At 44.0% G+C, this 17,910-nt stretch overlaps 1 protein-coding gene across 7 annotated transcripts in view; it reads left to right on the top strand.

Annotated features, from left to right (window-relative positions):
- LOC135195033 (uncharacterized) overlaps positions 1-17,910 on the top strand; it is a 311,947-nt gene that overhangs the window by 79,170 nt on the left and 214,867 nt on the right. For all 7 annotated transcript variants that reach the window (XM_064221352.1, XM_064221349.1, XM_064221348.1 and 4 more), the window contains 2 exons: positions 1,702-1,864; positions 2,237-2,406. In XM_064221352.1, coding sequence (XP_064077422.1) covers positions 1,721-1,864; positions 2,237-2,406 — 314 coding nt within the window. In that variant the 5' untranslated portion in view covers positions 1,702-1,720. The remainder of the gene's footprint in view (positions 1-1,701; positions 1,865-2,236; positions 2,407-17,910) is intronic.

Raw genomic sequence — 17,910 nt, 5'->3', positions numbered from 1 at the left:
GATCGCCAATAAGCAAGGCTGCCGATAACCAGGGACTGCCTGTATATATATATATACATACACATATAGTACATACAGGTAGTCCCCAGTTATCAGGAGGGTTCAATTCCTGGCGGTGTGACAATAACCAAAAATCAGCGATAATAGCACCGATCTTTGATTATTGGGTGCAGATTACTGGGGATCAGCACCAAAAATCCAGTTACCGTTGTCACTAGACTATCACATCCTCTTCTTTCCTACCGTTATTCCTACATTAAGGGGTTGGTTGCCTGATGCGCCCTCTCCACTGCCTTCTGTCAAAGGCATCATCAGGCATGGTTTATTGTTTGGCAAAGGGGATTTTTATGACCACATGCCCTTGCTGTCATCAACCAGTTATTGGCAGTGGGCCTAGCCTTTTACTCAAATGTAAGACTGCAAGGCAGCAGTTTCCACAGTTATTGGCGGTGGGCATAGCCGTTTACTCAAAAGTAAGACTGCAAGGCAGCAGCTAGGACGTCCTTTTGGTCGCCTTTTATGACATGCAGGACCTACGGTGGTAGTATTCTTACACCCCTACCACAGGAACACTAGATTATCCCATCACAGTGATTCATATAAAGCTACAAATGTCCTTTTAATATCTAATTCGCTCTACCTTGGAATTAATATACGTACTTTCATGTGTGTTAACCGAAGGGGAATTATTTTAGTTATGAAATTCATCGGCTCATGGGCGCAAACCATGGAACCAAGAATTCAGGACCTAAAGTGAAGCTCTGTACCCTTTAGGTTATTCCTTGATAGAGTGAATTAGATATTAAAGGAAATTTGTAATACATATACTTATACATAAAGTGTCCCTCCCCTTATTCGCTGGGGATGTGTACCAGACCCCCTCGATGAATAGCTAGAATCCGCGAATAGTTGAAACCCCTTATAAAAATGCTTAAAACTAAAAATGTTTATACATTTTTTTTTGGGGGGTAGTTTTATCAGAAAAAGTGCATTTTATGATGAAATTGATAAATAAAACAGGAATTTGTGGATATTTCTCATAGAAAAATACCTTGAATAGGTATACTACTCAGGCAGTTCCTGGTTATAGGGGGACTCGGTTAATGGTGATCCGGTTTTGTGGCACTTGTCTAGCTCCATAAAATCTGCGATTTATGGCGCCATAACGGGCCGAGTTTTGGTTATTGGTGCCATAAGGTGCCGATAATAGAGTTAAGGCGCCATAATATACCTAACAGAGGCCCCAGTAACTGAAACTTGGCACTGTATATTGCTGAGTTTCAGTTAATGGCAGTTTTCACTTATCAGCCAATAACCAGGGACTGCCTGTAGTATATATATATATATATACGTATATATATATAATATATAATTATATAATATATATATATATATATATATATAGATATATATATTATATATATAATATTATGTTATTTATTTTAATTTCTTTTTTTTCGTAGCCAAAGCTATTTTAAAATGCTAACTGTTGTTATAGTTTCCTTTTAACACGTTTAGTCACTGCAATGTATCAATTTTTATTGGCTTAGAAGTCCATTATGATTCTGCAAAAGCAAAAGTTGAAATCCCATTTGAAGTTATAAGTGTTCTTATTGTATTTTGTTATGGCTGGGTGAAAGGTATCAAGCTTTCCTGAGGAAATTGATATTAAAATTATCTGATAGTGATTAACAATTTCAGGAACAGATTGAAGATCATAATGAATGAGGAGGAGCTGTCAACTTTACAGAGGGAATCTGATTTCCTTTGTAAAGAAGTGGCCCATTCTGGAAGGTTTGCAGATATTGTATATGAGTTAAAGATACGACAAGTTATATCCCATGAAGTTGTAGGATGCCTTCTTGTAAGTAGATATCCTGCAATATGTTTTGAGTTCTTTCTATGAAGTGATTGTCCTTTTGGAAATAACTATGTTAGTTATTTGTCAGTTATCTAAACTTAAGTCTTGATGATAAAGACTTGATTTTAATGTTAAGCAAGTGCCCCTCAGTTTCCTTATAGCACAGTATTATTTTAATTCAGGGATTGCTGGCCTTAGTAAATTACTAGTCATGATAAGCATTCTTTATGAATTATGTTATTGATCTTGTGGATTGTATTAAAGTTTTTTTATATTGATTTGTTATAAATTTTTTTTTATATACAGTAGTAGAATACTGGAAACATATGTGGGTAGGCCAAATGCTTATAAATGTATTGAATGTTTTCTTTGCAGAGATCTGAGGAAACGAAAACCTCCAAAATGCATAAGCTTTTAGGCTATCTTCAGAGAGGCCCATCAGAAACATTTAGGATACTAATAGATGTTCTGATACAGCATGGTTTATCCCTTGTTGCAAAACGACTAGATCCAAGAGCTTTTGAGTACCACAGTTCAATATTAGGGTAAGTTCTACATTCTGTAGTTATAAGTTTTAGAATAAGTAAAAATTCATATAAACAAGCTTAAAAAAATTATTGGTTGCAAAGTAAGCTTACACTGAATGGAGTGCCCATACTGAATCTAGTTAAACACTTGTTTTGTTTTACGTATTACTTTTTGGCTCTATGTTTTATTTTACAAATATTACTTTTTTGTTAAAGTAACTTGCCCAGTAATTACTTAGCTAACGATTAGCCTTGCACGGCATCCTAAAATTAAAAAGATTCACGTGCAAGTGACTGTTGTAATGCGTGGGTGACATGTCCCGCCCTCTGCAGCAAGAACTCGCGAGCGTCATGAGCCGATAGCGTCATTCTTCTTTATGCCGCGCAGCCGACAAGATGTCATCTAACGCTTTCTATGTTCATGTTCGCCGCTTTCTAGTTGCTCTGAAGTCGGTGGTGTACTCGCTTTAGTCGGCTCTTTCTTTTTCTTTCTGTGCTTTTGTATTATTGTGGTCTCTTTACCATCATTAGTTTCATTCTCTTCTCTTAGATTAGAGTACTATCAGTAAGTCTGATTCTAGTACTGCCAGGGTCTTTGTGCTCTTGCAACCTGGCAAGACTAGACTGACCAAGTTATGCTATGCTGCACACACGACGTGCACCAAGTGCAGAGGTCAGGTTTGTACAAGAGAGCATACATGTGATGAGTGTAAGGAATGTGATGAGAGTAGGTGGAAATATTACTTTTTTGTTCTCTATATCCACATTATTCAAAAGTTTGCCTCATTCTAGCAGAAATGAAAACAATCCCTTCTGTGCATTCTCAAAATCTTACATGTTGCTGCACATTGTGGCTCATTATGTTCAGTGACTTTGTAGCATTAACAGCCTCTCTGCTTTTCTCTCCCAGCTCACTTCATTGTCATTGTCCCACTACTAATGATGTTTTCTTTGCATTGTTTTTCCTTGTGATTTTTTGTCTTATGCTTTATATATTTTGTGATATAAAGTGAAAATGTTGGTTTTAGATAGTTATATATTATAAGATTTATGTACATAAAAAAAAGAAATAAAGGAAAATGCAGCAACTTCCCAAATTTTCCCACCGTGATTGTGACTATACTCTGTTTTTTTTCATCTGTTCATCCACCTGTGGTGTTTTTGTATGGTAACACTGCGGCCCGGGCTTTAGATAGTTACATTTAGCTTACATTCAACGATTATAATAATATCCTATTTCAAATATTAACGGTGTAATTCGCATACAGTAAATTATTAAAACACTTTTCAGTTGCAAATGTACACCCAGATATCCTTTTATTTACCGGAAACTTACAAATGGCGTAACTATCTAAAGCCCGGGACGCAGTGTTACCATACAAAAACACCACAGGCGGATGGACAGATGAAAAAAAACAGAGTATAGGTTTTAATATTTTTTCAAGAATCATCCCTTTACAGTCGATTTTAAAATGCTATTCATTGGTTCATGTTGATGTTTCCCTGTAGGGAACCAAAACCTTATGATGTATCATTTTAATACCAAATTTAATCAATACGTCTACAGAGAAAGTTTGACTTGAGGTTATGTTACCTCCTAACTTGCAGTGTTTCATTAACCCTTAAAGGCCGAGCCGGTATTTCCGAAAGTGTCTCCCGTATGCCGGCGGTGTTCGCGAGTGAGCGCCGAAGCAGAAAAAAAGTTTTTTTTTTTAAATCACAGCACGCTTAATTTTCAAGATTAAGAGTTCATTTTTTTGTCGTTGCCTGAAGTTTAGTATGCAACCATCAGAAATGAAAAAAATATCATTATCATATATAAATATATATGACAGCGCGAAAAAAAAATTGTTCCGACACGGCATACAAACCTTCGGTCCTTTTACAATAGGAAGGTACTAGCGGCAGCTGGATATAGCGGCAGCTGGATAGGTCGTAAGCTTTCGAACAAGGGGTTCGGTAGTTAACTGCTTGTCCGACAGGCGCGCGCGCGCGACTGGGAGGTAAACAAATCACTTTTGCTTTCGGCCTCACAGCGAGTGGACGTGTGTGTTCGACGCTCTCTGCCCGCTTCTCGTCGTTTGCTTTCCTTGAGTATTTGGTTGTGTTTGTGTATGAATCATCATTGTAAGTACAATCATTTCCTCTTTTTTCATCCAATTGTGAATTTTTTGATCAATCATGGAATCTCCACGCCTCGCTACCCCCCGGAGATTGTGCCCGGGTACCGAAGGGCGTAAATGCGGTAAGTTCCGCTCGTTCCCTGAAATTGATCCACATATTTTGTGCGCTCGGTGTCGGGGACGCGAATGCACCCGAGCCGAGCCCTGTGAAGTGTGTAATAATTGGTCGGAGGCGCAGTGGGGCTTGTACGAAGGTAGGAAGAAGCGAAGGCCTGCAAAGGAGTCGTCGGAAAGCTCTCCCGCGACTCCTTTGGTTACGGACACTTCGTCTTCTTTCCTGCCGCCCGCTCAGCTCCCACGTTTGGCGCCTTCCCCTTCGGGGGGGGTTTCTAGGTCCTTCTCCTCACCCGACCTGTCGAGTGGTGGAGGCGCTAGATACTCCGATGTCGAGTTGTACTCTGGGTCCTCTATCCGTTCGTCTTCATCGCGCGAGCGGGTAGAGATCCTGCTAATCACCCGACCTTTGCTTCCTCAGGTGCGGTTGCCGCAAAGGACGACCTCGGACAGGTGTGGGCATCGTTGGGTCTGCAGGGTTGCTGCCGAGTGTCCAGGGGCTGCTCTACCATCTCGCTGGCTCTGTGGCGGTCAAGCATGCTACGGTAACGACCACCACCACGACCCTTTCAACGCCTGGCTATGCTTCACCTCCTCACCTGGTGTACACCCCGCACGCGGTCTCTGTCACACCAACTACATCGGTGCAGGGGCCAGTCGCCGTACGACGGGAGTGTGATGCCGCCGCCTGGGTTTGCCGTGCTGCCGCGACCGGACTTCGTGTGCCCGAAGAGCTCGCCCCTGGACCTCCCACCAGTACCTAGGATGTCTGTGCCGCTGGTCCGTCCACCTGGACCGCCTGTACAGCCTGCCGTACCTGCCGTACCTGCCCAGCCGCTGTTCACGGACGTGATGTTGCCGACCACTGCTGCCGTTCCTGTACCTGCTCCTGCCGTCTCCACTGCTGTTCCTGTGATGCCTGCACCTGCTGACGTTGTTCCTGTTCGTGGCGCCGCTGCTCCCGATGCCGATCTGTTCGGACAGGTGTGTCCGGGCCCTGTTGCTTCGGCAACAGCAGCCCCGGCTCCGCCCTGGATGACAGATCTGACATCGGTCCTGAGGAGGTTGACGAAGAAGAAGAAGAAGAGGAAGGAAGGTGTCGTCGTCGTCTTCATTGTCTTCTTCGTCGTCGTCGTCGTCTGCCGCCTCTTCCCCTTCTTCTTCTAAGGCTCCCCCGCCTAAGAAGAAGAAGGTCGCCTCCCCCCCCCCTAAGAAGTCTCCTTCGGGAGCTTCTAAGGGCCCGTCTCGCTCCGGTGAGACGGGGGGTTCTTCCGCTGGTCACCCTGCTCCTTCGGGGGCAGGACCCGTCTCTTCTTCCGCAAGGAAGAAGACTACGGGGACCAGAGGAGTGCCGGCTAACACCGGCACTTCCTCGCCTGCTGTTAGTGGTTCGACCACGGCAGCAGGTTCCATCTCGGCCTCTCGTTCGCGAGAGGTACCGAGTGTACGGTCGCCTACCAGCGACCGTGCAGCTAGGAACCAGACCTCTGAGCCAGCTCAGCGTCAGGTTCACGGCACGGAGCGGAAGACTGGTGACAGCCGCTCACGCGACTCTCACCAGACCAGCTCTCGCTCTCGCGGCGAGCAGCTGGCTACCCGGGCGGACGTGACGGTCCACGACCGGCCACGGGCTGAGGCTGGGAAGAGGTCCCCCCGTTCGCCGGCACCAGCCACGGCTGGTACCAGCGACGTAACGCGCCGTGAGGATACACACCGGTCTCACTGTGACAGTGGAGCTCGCCGGTCGCCTGACCGTCACTCTCACAGAGAGCGATCGGGTACGGCGACCAGCACCAGCTCTTCTGACACACGAGACCGGGGCCGCTGTTCTCAGTCCAGCCGTTCTCCACAGCGAGACGGCTCGACTAGGCCTGCAGCTCGATCGCCACCGCGGGTTGACGATCGCCTGCAGTCTTCCAAGCCCACTGGTTCTGCCAGCGAGCGAGGAGGGAGCGTTAGGTCTGCCTCTCCCATACCTTCAACCTCCTCGGGTTACACCGGGAGGGGCGAGGTATTGAGGAGTGATCGTGAGGGGTGCGCCCCTCAGGATCCCACCACGACGTCCTACGTACCAGGCACGGTTCTCGGACCGGCCAGGTCGTATGCACAAGTGGCTGGAGGAGACCGAGAGGGGTCTGTCGCTGTTCCCCCCCCCCTCGAGGGGGGAGGGTCTCGGGAGATGCTCCTGTTCGAGGGACTGGATGGTCCTACTCCGCAGGATGCAGTCACTCCTGAGATTCAGAGGAACTTTGCCGAGGTAATTGCGCTGATTCGTCAGCACAACGACCTCGCGGAAGGATCGCCGCTCCCACCATCCGAGCCCACGTCCCGGCTCGAGTCGTTCTGGGGCCCGAAGAGGGAACCCAGACCGACGGTGGGTTTGCCGCGTTCCGAGCTTGCCGACTCAGTGCTGGACCAGGTAGAATCTCTTGTCTCCGGGCAAGACGGTTCTCTCAAGTCTGGTAGGTCGAGCAAGCTGCTTCCACCTCCGCTGCTGCGACAGCGGCGTTTTTATGTGCCATCTGAGGACCCGATGCCGCCCAAACAGGTGAACCCGGAGTTAGCCAGGCTGACTCCGGGTGTGTCTCTGCAGCAGCTCCTGTCCGAGAACCTATGGTTCTCGCAGCAAGAGGCACTCGGCCTGGAATCCACTGCCATGGCAGCCTTCCAGGCCGTCTCCTGGTTAGATCTGTGGTCCCTCACAGTATCTAAGGTCGCAGCCAACTCCGGGGGAATTTCTCCCGAAGATGACTCGGCCTTTAGGAGACTTTGCCAGTCTGGGGGAAGAGCCATCTCCTTCCTTGCCCACCAGACGGTGAACCTGTGGGCCAACCTGGTTCTCCGACGTAGGGACGCTGGTCCTTACTCGAGTTTCCAGGGCGGCTGGGCGTGAAGCGGCATTGGGACTCCGCAACGGACCTTTACGGAGTTCCACGTCTCTCTTCCCAGGAGAGATGGTGGACGCTGCGGTGGACAGACGGCGCACTGACGACAGTGACCGTCTGGTTCACCAGGCAGTCTCGAAGGCTTCTGGGCAGCCTCGGACTGCGGCCAAGCCAAAGAGCTCGGCTAGCGCTTCCTCGGTGGCTAAGACGGTAGTCGCGTCGAAGCCCCGGGGAAAGACTCTGTCTTCTTCGACTTCTACAAAGGGGAGCCGTAACCAGCCCTCCTCCCAGCCCTCCTTCTCCGAGGAGGCTCTGGGAAGAAGTCGAAGAAAGGGGGGAAACGCTAGGGACGGCGTTCCCCCTCACCTGCTGCCGGAAGTGGGGGGGTGCCTGGCCAGCCATTGGGCAACTTGGCAGCGCTACGGCGCCGAGACCTGATTGTAGATGTCCTTCGGGAGGGATATCTATTACCCTTCGAATCTCGGCCACCCCTCACCTCCAACCCGGTCCAACAGCAGTCGTACGTTCCAGGGTCATCGAAGGACGTAGCATTGAGACAGGAGATCAAGACCATGCTGAGCAAGAGAGCTGTAGAAATCGTCACGGATCAGTCACCGGGCTTTTACAGTCGACTCTTCCTGGTGGGTAAAAGTCCAAATCTGGGAGGACTGGCGCCCGGTGATAGATCTCTCTCCCCTGAACCGGTTTGTTCGCCAGACCCGGTTCACGATGGAGACGGCACGTTCTGTGCTCGACTCCATCAGGGAGAACGATTTCATGCTTTCAGTGGACTTGAAGGATGCGTATTTCCAAATACCCATTCATCAGTCCTCCAGAAAGTACCTCCGCTTCATCCTCGACGGGACGGTGTACCAGTTCAGGGCACTTTGCTTCGGTCTCTCAACCGCCCCACAGGTGTTCACGCGAGTGTTCACTCTGGTGTCTGCTTGGGCCCATTCGCACGGGATACGTCTGATGAGGTATCTCGACGATTGGTTAGTCCTGGCGAGCTCCCGCTCGCAGTTGCTACAGGACAGGGATCGACTGCTCGAGTTCTGTCGCGATCTGGGGATCGTTGTGAACTTCGAAAAGTCCGATCTCGAGCCCAAGCAGTAGGATGAAGTACCTGGGTATGCTGATCGACACGGTAGCAGGGCGAGTCTTCCCCGCAGACTCGCGGATCAGCAGATTCAGGGAGGCAGCCAACCAGTTCCTGACTCGGCAGGAACAGGTAGCTCAGCGATGGCAAGTCGTGATCGGACACCTGTCGTCACTCGAGAAGTTAGTCCCTCACGGGCGTCTTCACCTGCGGTCTCTTCAGTGGAGACTAAAGGAGAGTTGGTCACAGGCGACGGATCCCCCAAGCTTTCCAGTGTTCACTGACACCGGAGGTGAGGCAGGACCTAGCCTGGTGGCTGGACGACAGGAACCTCTTAAGAGGAGTGCCTCTGCGCTCCCCCCCGGACATGCAGCTGTTCTCAGACGCATCGACCGAGGGATGGGGCGCACACCTGGAGGAGTTGCTGAGTTCAGGAGTGTGGGACGAGAACGACAAGCACCTTCACATCAATGTACTGGAACTCAAGGCGGCGTTTCTCGCTCTCCAAGAGTTCCAGGACCGCTTGATGGGACACTCAGTGGTGTTGATGTGCGACAACACCACGGTAGTGGCCTACGTCAACAAACAGGGGGGCCTAGTGTCTCTCCCGTTGTACCAGTTGACTCGGCAGGTGCACGAGTGGGCCGAGGCACACTCAATAGAGCTGTCGGCACGCTACATTCCAGGGAAGAGGAATGTAGTAGCAAACACGCTCAGCCGTCGGGATCAGGTGATAGGGACTGAGTGGTCTCTACACCAGGACGTGGCGGAAAGGCTCTTCGACCTGTGGGGGACGACCAGTCGTGGATCTGTTCGCCACCCGGCACAACAGAAAGCTTCAGGTTTTCTTCTCAGCCGTGCCGGACCCATGGGCAGCTGCAGAGGACGCTTCTTCAACACCCGTGGGACAACCTCTTCGTCTATGCCTTTCCCCCGTTCAGCCTGATTCGCAAGGTGATCAGTCGAGCACTGGTCACCCCGAATCTCAGGATGATCCTGGTGGCTCCCAAATGGCCACAGGCCATTTGGTATCCGGACCTGCTGGCTCTTCTCGCAGGAGAACCGAGAGAGATTCCCCCTTGGCACAACCTTCTCGCCCAGCCACACGTCGAGCCGGGTACCACCGAGCAGTCCAGTCCCTACGGACTTCACGGCTGGCTGTTATCCACCATCTCTTGCGAACGAGAGGCTTTTCTCGTAGCGCAGCAACAGAGATGGCTGGAAACGTCCGTCAGTCCTCTGCAGCTGTGTACCAGGGGAAGTGGGCCGTCTTCTGTGGTTGGGGGCGTAGACGGGGTCTATCTCCTCTCAGAGCCACTCTTCAGCAGGTAGCGGATTTCCTCGTGTTTCTTCGCCGAGAGAAGCTCCTCTCAGTCCCCACAGTCAAAGGATACAGAGCCGCCCTGGCTCTCGTCCTGAAACTGAGGGGATTGGACATCTCGAACTCGTTCGAGATCTCCTTGCTTATGAGGAGCTTCGAAAGGTCTTGCCCACCCAGGGAACTCAGGCCCCCTGCGTGGGATGTGACTCTCGTCCTTAGGAGTTTGACTCGAACGCCGTCGAGCCACTCCGAGAGTCGTCAGACAGGGATCTGACCCTCAAGACCCTCTTCTTGCTGGCCCTGGCATCGGCGAAGAGAGTAGGGGAACTTCATGGTCTTTCCTATGATGTACGACACTCCAGGGGATGGGGATCTGTGACGCTCGATTTCGTCCCGAACTTCGTTGCGAAGACTCAGAAACCGTCGGTCCCTGACGACAGGTTCGAGTCCTTCACGATTCCCCCCCTAATGGACTTCACCGATAATGATGCGGATGAAATGCTGCTTTGTCCTGTGAGGGCGCTACGGCGCTATCTGAAGAAAACTCGACACCTCAGGCCTGAGTGTCGACGCCTCTTCGTTAGCACCGGGGTAACCAAGAAAGAAGTATCCAAGAACACTCTTTCATTCTGGCTGCGTGAGGTCATCAGGAGGGCGTATGAGGCTGATGGTAGTGACGACATCCGTACGTCCCGTCCGAGAGCTCACGAAGTCAGAAGTATTGGCCCCTCGTTGGCGTTTCGTAAGAACTTCTCCGTGGCGCAGGTCCTGAAGGCAGGGGTCTGGTCTAACCAGACTACCTTTACGTCCTTCTACCTTCGGGATATTGCCCACAGGTCCTTGGATACCTTTTCCTTGGACCCGTGGTGGCTGCTCAACAAGTTGTGTAGCTAACCCAGACCCTCGCAGGCTGAAACAGCATCGAGTCCTGGTGTGACTGTGTGGATGGATGTGTGAGTGAGTGAGTGACTGGCTCCCTCTTCCCATCTTTTCCTCCTCCTCTACCTGTGGGCAGAGGGCCACGGTCGTCACTACGCTGGATGAGGACGAGATGCAGGTGAGCTATATGACAGAGCCCCATCCTATCCCTTTCACTAGGGATAGGAGCAGAATATCCACCACTTCCTCCTACAAGGGGGGGGAAGTGGATGCCTACAAGAGTCAAACCCATGACTTTATATTTGCTCCTGTACAGGAACAAGTTCTTACATTGCTGGTACGAAGAGATACGCTTGCCTCTCTCTTAGTATACTCGGTCCAGAGGTCTGACCATTGATCCTGCGGTGCACACCCCGATCAATCGGACAGAGGCTTGGATCCCTCCCTCGCTCTTACGACCAGGGAGACTTCCAAGGTTGGGCGAACACCAGTCTGTTCACAAAAGACTCAGATTCCTCCCACCAAGAAGTGAGTCTTCCTATTGTAAAAGGACCGAAGGTTTGTATGCCGTGTCGGAACAAATGACAATTTGTCCAAAATTGCATTTTTCCTAACTATACAAACCTGAGGTCCTTTTACACATAGCCCCACCTCATGCCACCCTCACTCTGCAGTTTTTTGCTTGGGCCAAAAAGCAAAAGTGATTTGTTTACCTCCCAGTCGCGCTGCGCGCGCCTGTCGGACAAGCAGTTAACTACCGAACCCCTTGTTCGAAAGCTTACGACCTATCCAGCTGCCGCTAGTACCTTCCTATTGTAAAAGGACCTCAGGTTTGTATAGTTTAGGAAAAATGCAATTTTGGACAAAATTGTCATTTTCATATAAAATTGTATACAAATCTCACTGTGAGCAAAATGGTTAAAGCTAATGAGTTAATTACTTTTTCGTTGTATTGTACACTAAATTGCGATGATTTTGGTATATAACAAATTATAAAACAATCAAAGCAACACAGAGAAAATATTATCACAATATGATGCATGAATTCGTAACGTGCGGACGTAAATCGAAATATTGTGCGACTTCCCGTGTGTTGCAAAATGAAGGTAATTGATTGAATATTACTAGACTGTAAGTGTTGTAGCTTACAATTGCAGTTTTCGACCATTTCGGTCGAGTTAAAAGTTGACCAAAGGTCAAATTTTTTCTATGTCGTTATTTATATGAAAATATTTCAAAACTGATAAAAGCTACAACCATGGGTTGTTTTATGTTGTATTCTACATGAAATTGCGCATATTTTCATATATAAAACTTTATGTAACGGCTAATTTAAAATGGTACAAACATTACGACAATCGAACGAAAAAATTTATGATTTTTTCGGAAGAGTTACCCCACGGACGAAAGGAAAAAGTTTTTTTCATAAATTCCGTATAAATCGAAATATTGTGCTTGAGACTTCCAGTTTGTTGCAAAATAAAGGTAAATGATTGAATATTACTAGAATGTAATATTTTTAGCTTACAATGGCATTTTTTTACCATTTCAGTCGAGTCAAAGTTGACCGAAGGTTGAAATTTTGGCACTTATCGTTATTTATGTGAAAATATTTCAAAACTGATAAAAGCTACAACCATGGGTGTTTTTTGTTGTATTATACATGAAATTGCGCACATTTTCATATATAAAACTTTATGTAACGGCTAATTTAAAATGGTGCAAACATTACGACAATCGGACGAAAAAATTTATGATTTTTTTCGAAAGAGTTACCACGCGGAGGTGAGGAACATGTTTTTTTCATAAATTCACCATAAATCGAAATATTGTGCTAGAGACTTCCAATTTGTTGCAAAATAAAGGTAAATTGTTGAATGTTACTAGAATATAAGAGTTTTAGCTTACAATTGCGTTTTTTGACCATTTCGGTAGTCAAAGTTGACCAAAGGTTGAAATTTTGGCACTTGTCATTATTTATATGAAAATATTTCAAAACTGATAAAAGCTACAACCATGAGTTGTTTTTTGTTGTATTCTACATGAAATTGCACACATTTTCATATATAATACTCTATGTAATGGCTAATATAAAATGGTCCAAAAATTATGTCAAAGTGACAAAATAATTTCCGAGATGTGTCGTTGATGCTTTCTAGTGCGAGAAGAAAGAAATTCGCGCTTGCGCTCCTAGGTAACGATTATAAACAAAACAACAGCTTGATCCGTGAGCTCCCAGCATCCCCCAAGGCGCGTGAGTCAAAAGTTTTCACCTAGTAGGCCTATAACTATTTTTCCGTGAATTAAAAAGAAAAAATTTTCCCGTTGACGTACCATACGTCGATGTTTAATACGTTCAATCGGCGTTAAAGGGTTAATGTCCCACAATTGAGCTTTTCTGTTTAAAATGCTCACTTTTCAGCTGAGTGAAACTAAGGAGTGTGACTTTTAACCTTTGGCTTGTAATTACAGGAATTAAGATAATTGCATATTAAGCTAGGAAAATGTCCATATGTCATGTTTCAAAAAGTTTTTTTGTGAAAACAATTTTTATATTGCTGAAAAGATCTTATTGTATATTTACTCGTGTGCATCAGGTCCTGTTAGCAACTCTTTTCTGACCTGGTTACGTAATTATTCACTTTTTCTTCAAAAATTCCAGGCAAAGTTATTCAGCTAATGTATTTATAAAAACTTAGAAGTGGGATTTCTCAAAATATGAAATTTTCAGAGACAAAATTATTGAATATTAACCCTTAAACGCCGAAGCGGTAAAAAAAAAAAATGTCTCCCGTGTGCCGGAGGTGTTTCAGAGTGAGCGCGGAAGCGGAAAAAATATTTTTTTCAAAAAATCACAGCGCGCTTAGTTTTCAAGATTAAGAGTTCATTTTTGGCTCCTTTTTTTGTCATTGCCTGAAGTTTAGTATGCAACCATCAGAAATGAAAAAAATTATCATTATCATATATAAATAATGCAATATATGATAGCCGCAAAAACGAAATTTCATTATAATTGTATTCAACTCGCGCTGTGCGCAAAACGGATAAAGGTAACAAGTTACTTTTTTTTCGTTGTAATGTACACTAAATTGCGGTCATTTTGGTATATAACACATTGTAAAACGATAAAAGCAACACAGAGAAAATATTATCACAAAATAATGCATGAATTCGTAACGCGCGAACGTAAACAAATATTTTTTTCAAAAATTCACCATAAATCTAAATATTGTCCTAGAGACTTCCAATTTCTTTCAGAATGAAGACAAATGATTTGATATTACTATACTATAAGAATATTAGCTTACAAATGCAGTTTTTGACCATATCTGAAGAGTTAAAGTTGACCGAATGTCAATTTTTTTTTATATATATTTTTTGTTATATGCAATTATTTCGAAAATAAGAAAAGCTACAACTTTCAAATATTTTTCGTTTTATTCTACATGAAATTGCGCACATTTTCATATATAAAACTCTATGAAATGCCTAATATGAAATGGAGCAAATATTCCGAGAATGGGACGTACACATTTCGGAGATTTGTGGCGGAGAATCCGCGCGCGGAGGGAAGGAAAGTTTTTTTTTTTAAATTCACCATAAATTTAAATATTGTGCTAGAGACTTCGAATTTGTTTCAAGATGAAGATAAATGACTGAATATTACTAGACTGTAAGAGTTGTAGCTTACAATAGCGTTTTTTCGACCATTTGGTAGAGTCAAAGTTGACCCGAACGTGGTTTTTTTTTGTTTTTTTTTTTTTCATTTATCGTGATTTATATGCAAATATTTCAAAAATGAGAAAACTACAACCTTCAATTATTTTTTGTTGTATTCTACATGAATTGCGCACATTTCATATATAAAACTTTATGTAATGGCTAATTTAAAATGGTGCAAACATTACCACAATTGCACGTATGATTTTTTCGGAAGAGTTTACCGGCGCGGGGTAAGAACACAGTAAAGAAAATGTTATTTTTTTCATAAATTCACCATAAATCAAAATATTGTGCTAGAGTCTTCCAATTTGTTGCAAAATGAAGGTAAATGCTTGAATATTACTAGAATATAAGCGTTTTAGCTTACAATTGCGTTTTTTTTCGACCATTTCGGTTAGAGTCAAAGTTGACCAAAGGTTGAAAATTTGTGTCACTTATCAGTTTTTCTATTAAAATATTTCAAAATTGATAAAGCTACAACCATGGGTTGTTTTTTAGTTGTATTGTGCATGAAATTGCGCACTTGTTTTCAATATATAATACTCCATGTAACGGCTAATTTAAAATGGTGCAAACATTACCACAATCGCATGTATGGTTTTTTTGGAAGAGTTACCGCGCGTGCGTAAGGAAAAAGTTTTTCATAAATTCACCATAAATCGAAATATTGTGCTAGAAACTTCCAATTAGTTGCAAAATTAAGGTAAATGATTGAATATTACTAAAATATAAGAGTTTTAGCTTACAATTGCGTTTTCGACCATTTAGGTAGAGTCAAAGACCGAAGGTTGAAATTTTGGCACTTATTGTTATTTATATGAAAATATCTTAAAATTGATAAAAGCTACAATCATGAGTATTTTTTTTGTTGTGTTTTACATAAAAATGCGCACATTTTCGTATATAAAACTTTATGTAACGGCTAATTTAAAATGGTAAAAAAATTATGTCAAAGTGACGAAATAATTTCCGAGATGTGTCACAGATACTTTTTAGTGCGGCAAGAAAGAAATTCGCGCTTGCGCGCCTGCGTAACGATTGTAAACAAACAACACCTTGATCCGTGAACTCCAGCATCCCCCAAGGCGCGTGATTATCAAGAGTTTTCGGCTGGTAAGCCTAAAAGTATTTTTCCGCGAATTTTTAAAAAAACTTTTGTATGTCGACGTAAAATACGTCCAGTCGGCACCCGAGAGACAAAAAATGTCGACGTAAAATACGTCCAGTCGGCGTTTAAGGGTTAACCAATATTTGCCATTCAAACATAAGAAAAGATAGGGAATTTTATAGCCTATGTTATATGCATTAAATATTAACTAAAATAAGATTTTACATATGGAAAATAACGACTGTTATTAGTAAAATAAGCAAATAAAAAATTTATATATATAAAAAAACATGGAAAGAGAATTACAGATGTATATCTTTTTGTGTAGAAAATGATCTTTCAAATGGTTTTTTTTTTAAGTGAAAAAAATTGGTTGAGAAAGAAATAACTTATAAGAGTTTGAAGTAACCACAAAATAACACTATTTTAGGGGAGCCAAGTCGTGCCCCTTGAGATGAAAATTTTATTTACTAAACTGTATTGAAACACATCTTAGGGGCTTGAGCAGTTTATAGGGGGCATATACACTTAAGAGAAACATTTGTAAAAGGGTACTAATCTGTCTTTGGATTTTGTTATGATTGATGTTTGGGGTGTATTTTTGTTTGAAATATTAAATTGTTTTAGTATGATAATTTAAGGTATATTTTTGTTTGAACTATCAATTTAAGTAGCGAAATGTTAAAATAGACAGTTACAAGCATTCTAGTTTATGAGTTACAGTATTTGGCAGTTATAAATATTTTTAGAGGGGACTTTTGCATTTCTGCAGTTTTTGCGTATCCACGGCAGGTTCTGGAACCTAATACTGATTGCAGAGTATATAACATCATATCATAGATAGGATATTATAGGTGAATCCAAATTCTTTACTACACTGTCTTGTGTTCAAAACTTTTTTTTTTTTTTTTGTATTGCTTTAGTCTACTATCAACAAACTTCCAATGCACCTGGACAAGTTTTGAATATGGTTTAATGACGAATAATTACCTTTACACAAGAAAAAGTTAAATGAAGAGAGACAAGCACCAAACTTAACACTATATCCTGTTGATCAGACTCCCATAACAGAAAATAAATGGAACTTTAATAACTAAAAACTTAACAAAAAAAATAAAAAAGTAATTTTAGATAAGGAAATATCAGACACTTTCATACAAACCATCTCACAAACCTGTTGCCTTTAATTTCAACCCATTTCTTTCCCCTTAATGAAAAAGTAAACTTGTTTTCCCTTTCAGTTTAATAAAAAAAAAACTACCACAACGATATCTTCCCTCCTGAGCATTCTTTTATATATACGTAGTCTTTTTTGGGCTCCAGACTTAAGGAAGCGCTATGAACCCATTCACTAACAGTGCCTGTTCCCAAGTGTCCAATCATCTTTAGAGATCCTGGCACCAGCTTTTGGGCACCTGGTGCCAAATCTGGCGCACTTAACTCCTGCTCCAGAGCGCTCGGCTCTTTCTAGCTATACTAAGCTAACACCGCTGAATGCCTAGTTCTTTTTTGTAAGTTTTTTTAGAGCATTGTGTTTGACTGCAGCAGAAGTAGTTATTCTTGGTTGGGTTCATGACCATTTTTTATCCAATGGCCAGGCTTTTGTCTCTCTTATGGTCTTATTTATCTGCAAGACTGCATGATGTTCTACAAGTTTGTTTGGTTTTCAGTGATGAATCGAACAGTCCTGTAGTCCATTCACCAGGGCACTTGAATGGAGTTCCTAATTTATAGGATACTTCATTTTCATGTCCACACACAGTCTGGAAGATATCTCAGACTCGTCTCACGAGACAGTCTGCCAGTTCAGGAGTTTAGGATTCAACAACATTAGACAAGACTTCTCTCGAGTCTACGCTCTGCTTTCTTCTGTTTTCCTCTCTGGTCATGAACTCCAGCCTGTCTCACAAGACCAGCTGGGACAGAGTATCATAGCTGGGCCCCACTCTATCTTCCCCAAGACCTGAATTTTCAGTTGGACTGACTGTGGTAGTTGTCCGAATTTTAGTCTTAGACTATTGACTCCTCATTCTAGTTTAGACTATTGACTCCTCATTCTAGTTTAGGGACCTTAGAATTTTAGTCTTGGACTACTACTACTCTCCTCTTTCTAGTCGAGGGACCCCGCTTGGAGAACCAGGAGTTTTTTGGGACATCCCCAGGAGAACAGAACCTTCTCATACATGCCAAAAGAGGCTAGACTGAGGTATTCCTTTAGACATCACTGCAGTTCTTACGTTTTGAGTCACAAGATGGGAAGATAATGCTTA

Source organism: Macrobrachium nipponense, chromosome 15, assembly GCF_015104395.2.
Source record: "Macrobrachium nipponense isolate FS-2020 chromosome 15, ASM1510439v2, whole genome shotgun sequence".
NCBI classification, from domain to species: Eukaryota; Metazoa; Arthropoda; class Malacostraca; order Decapoda; family Palaemonidae; genus Macrobrachium; species Macrobrachium nipponense.
This window is presented reverse-complemented; position numbering and strand designations above follow the sequence as displayed.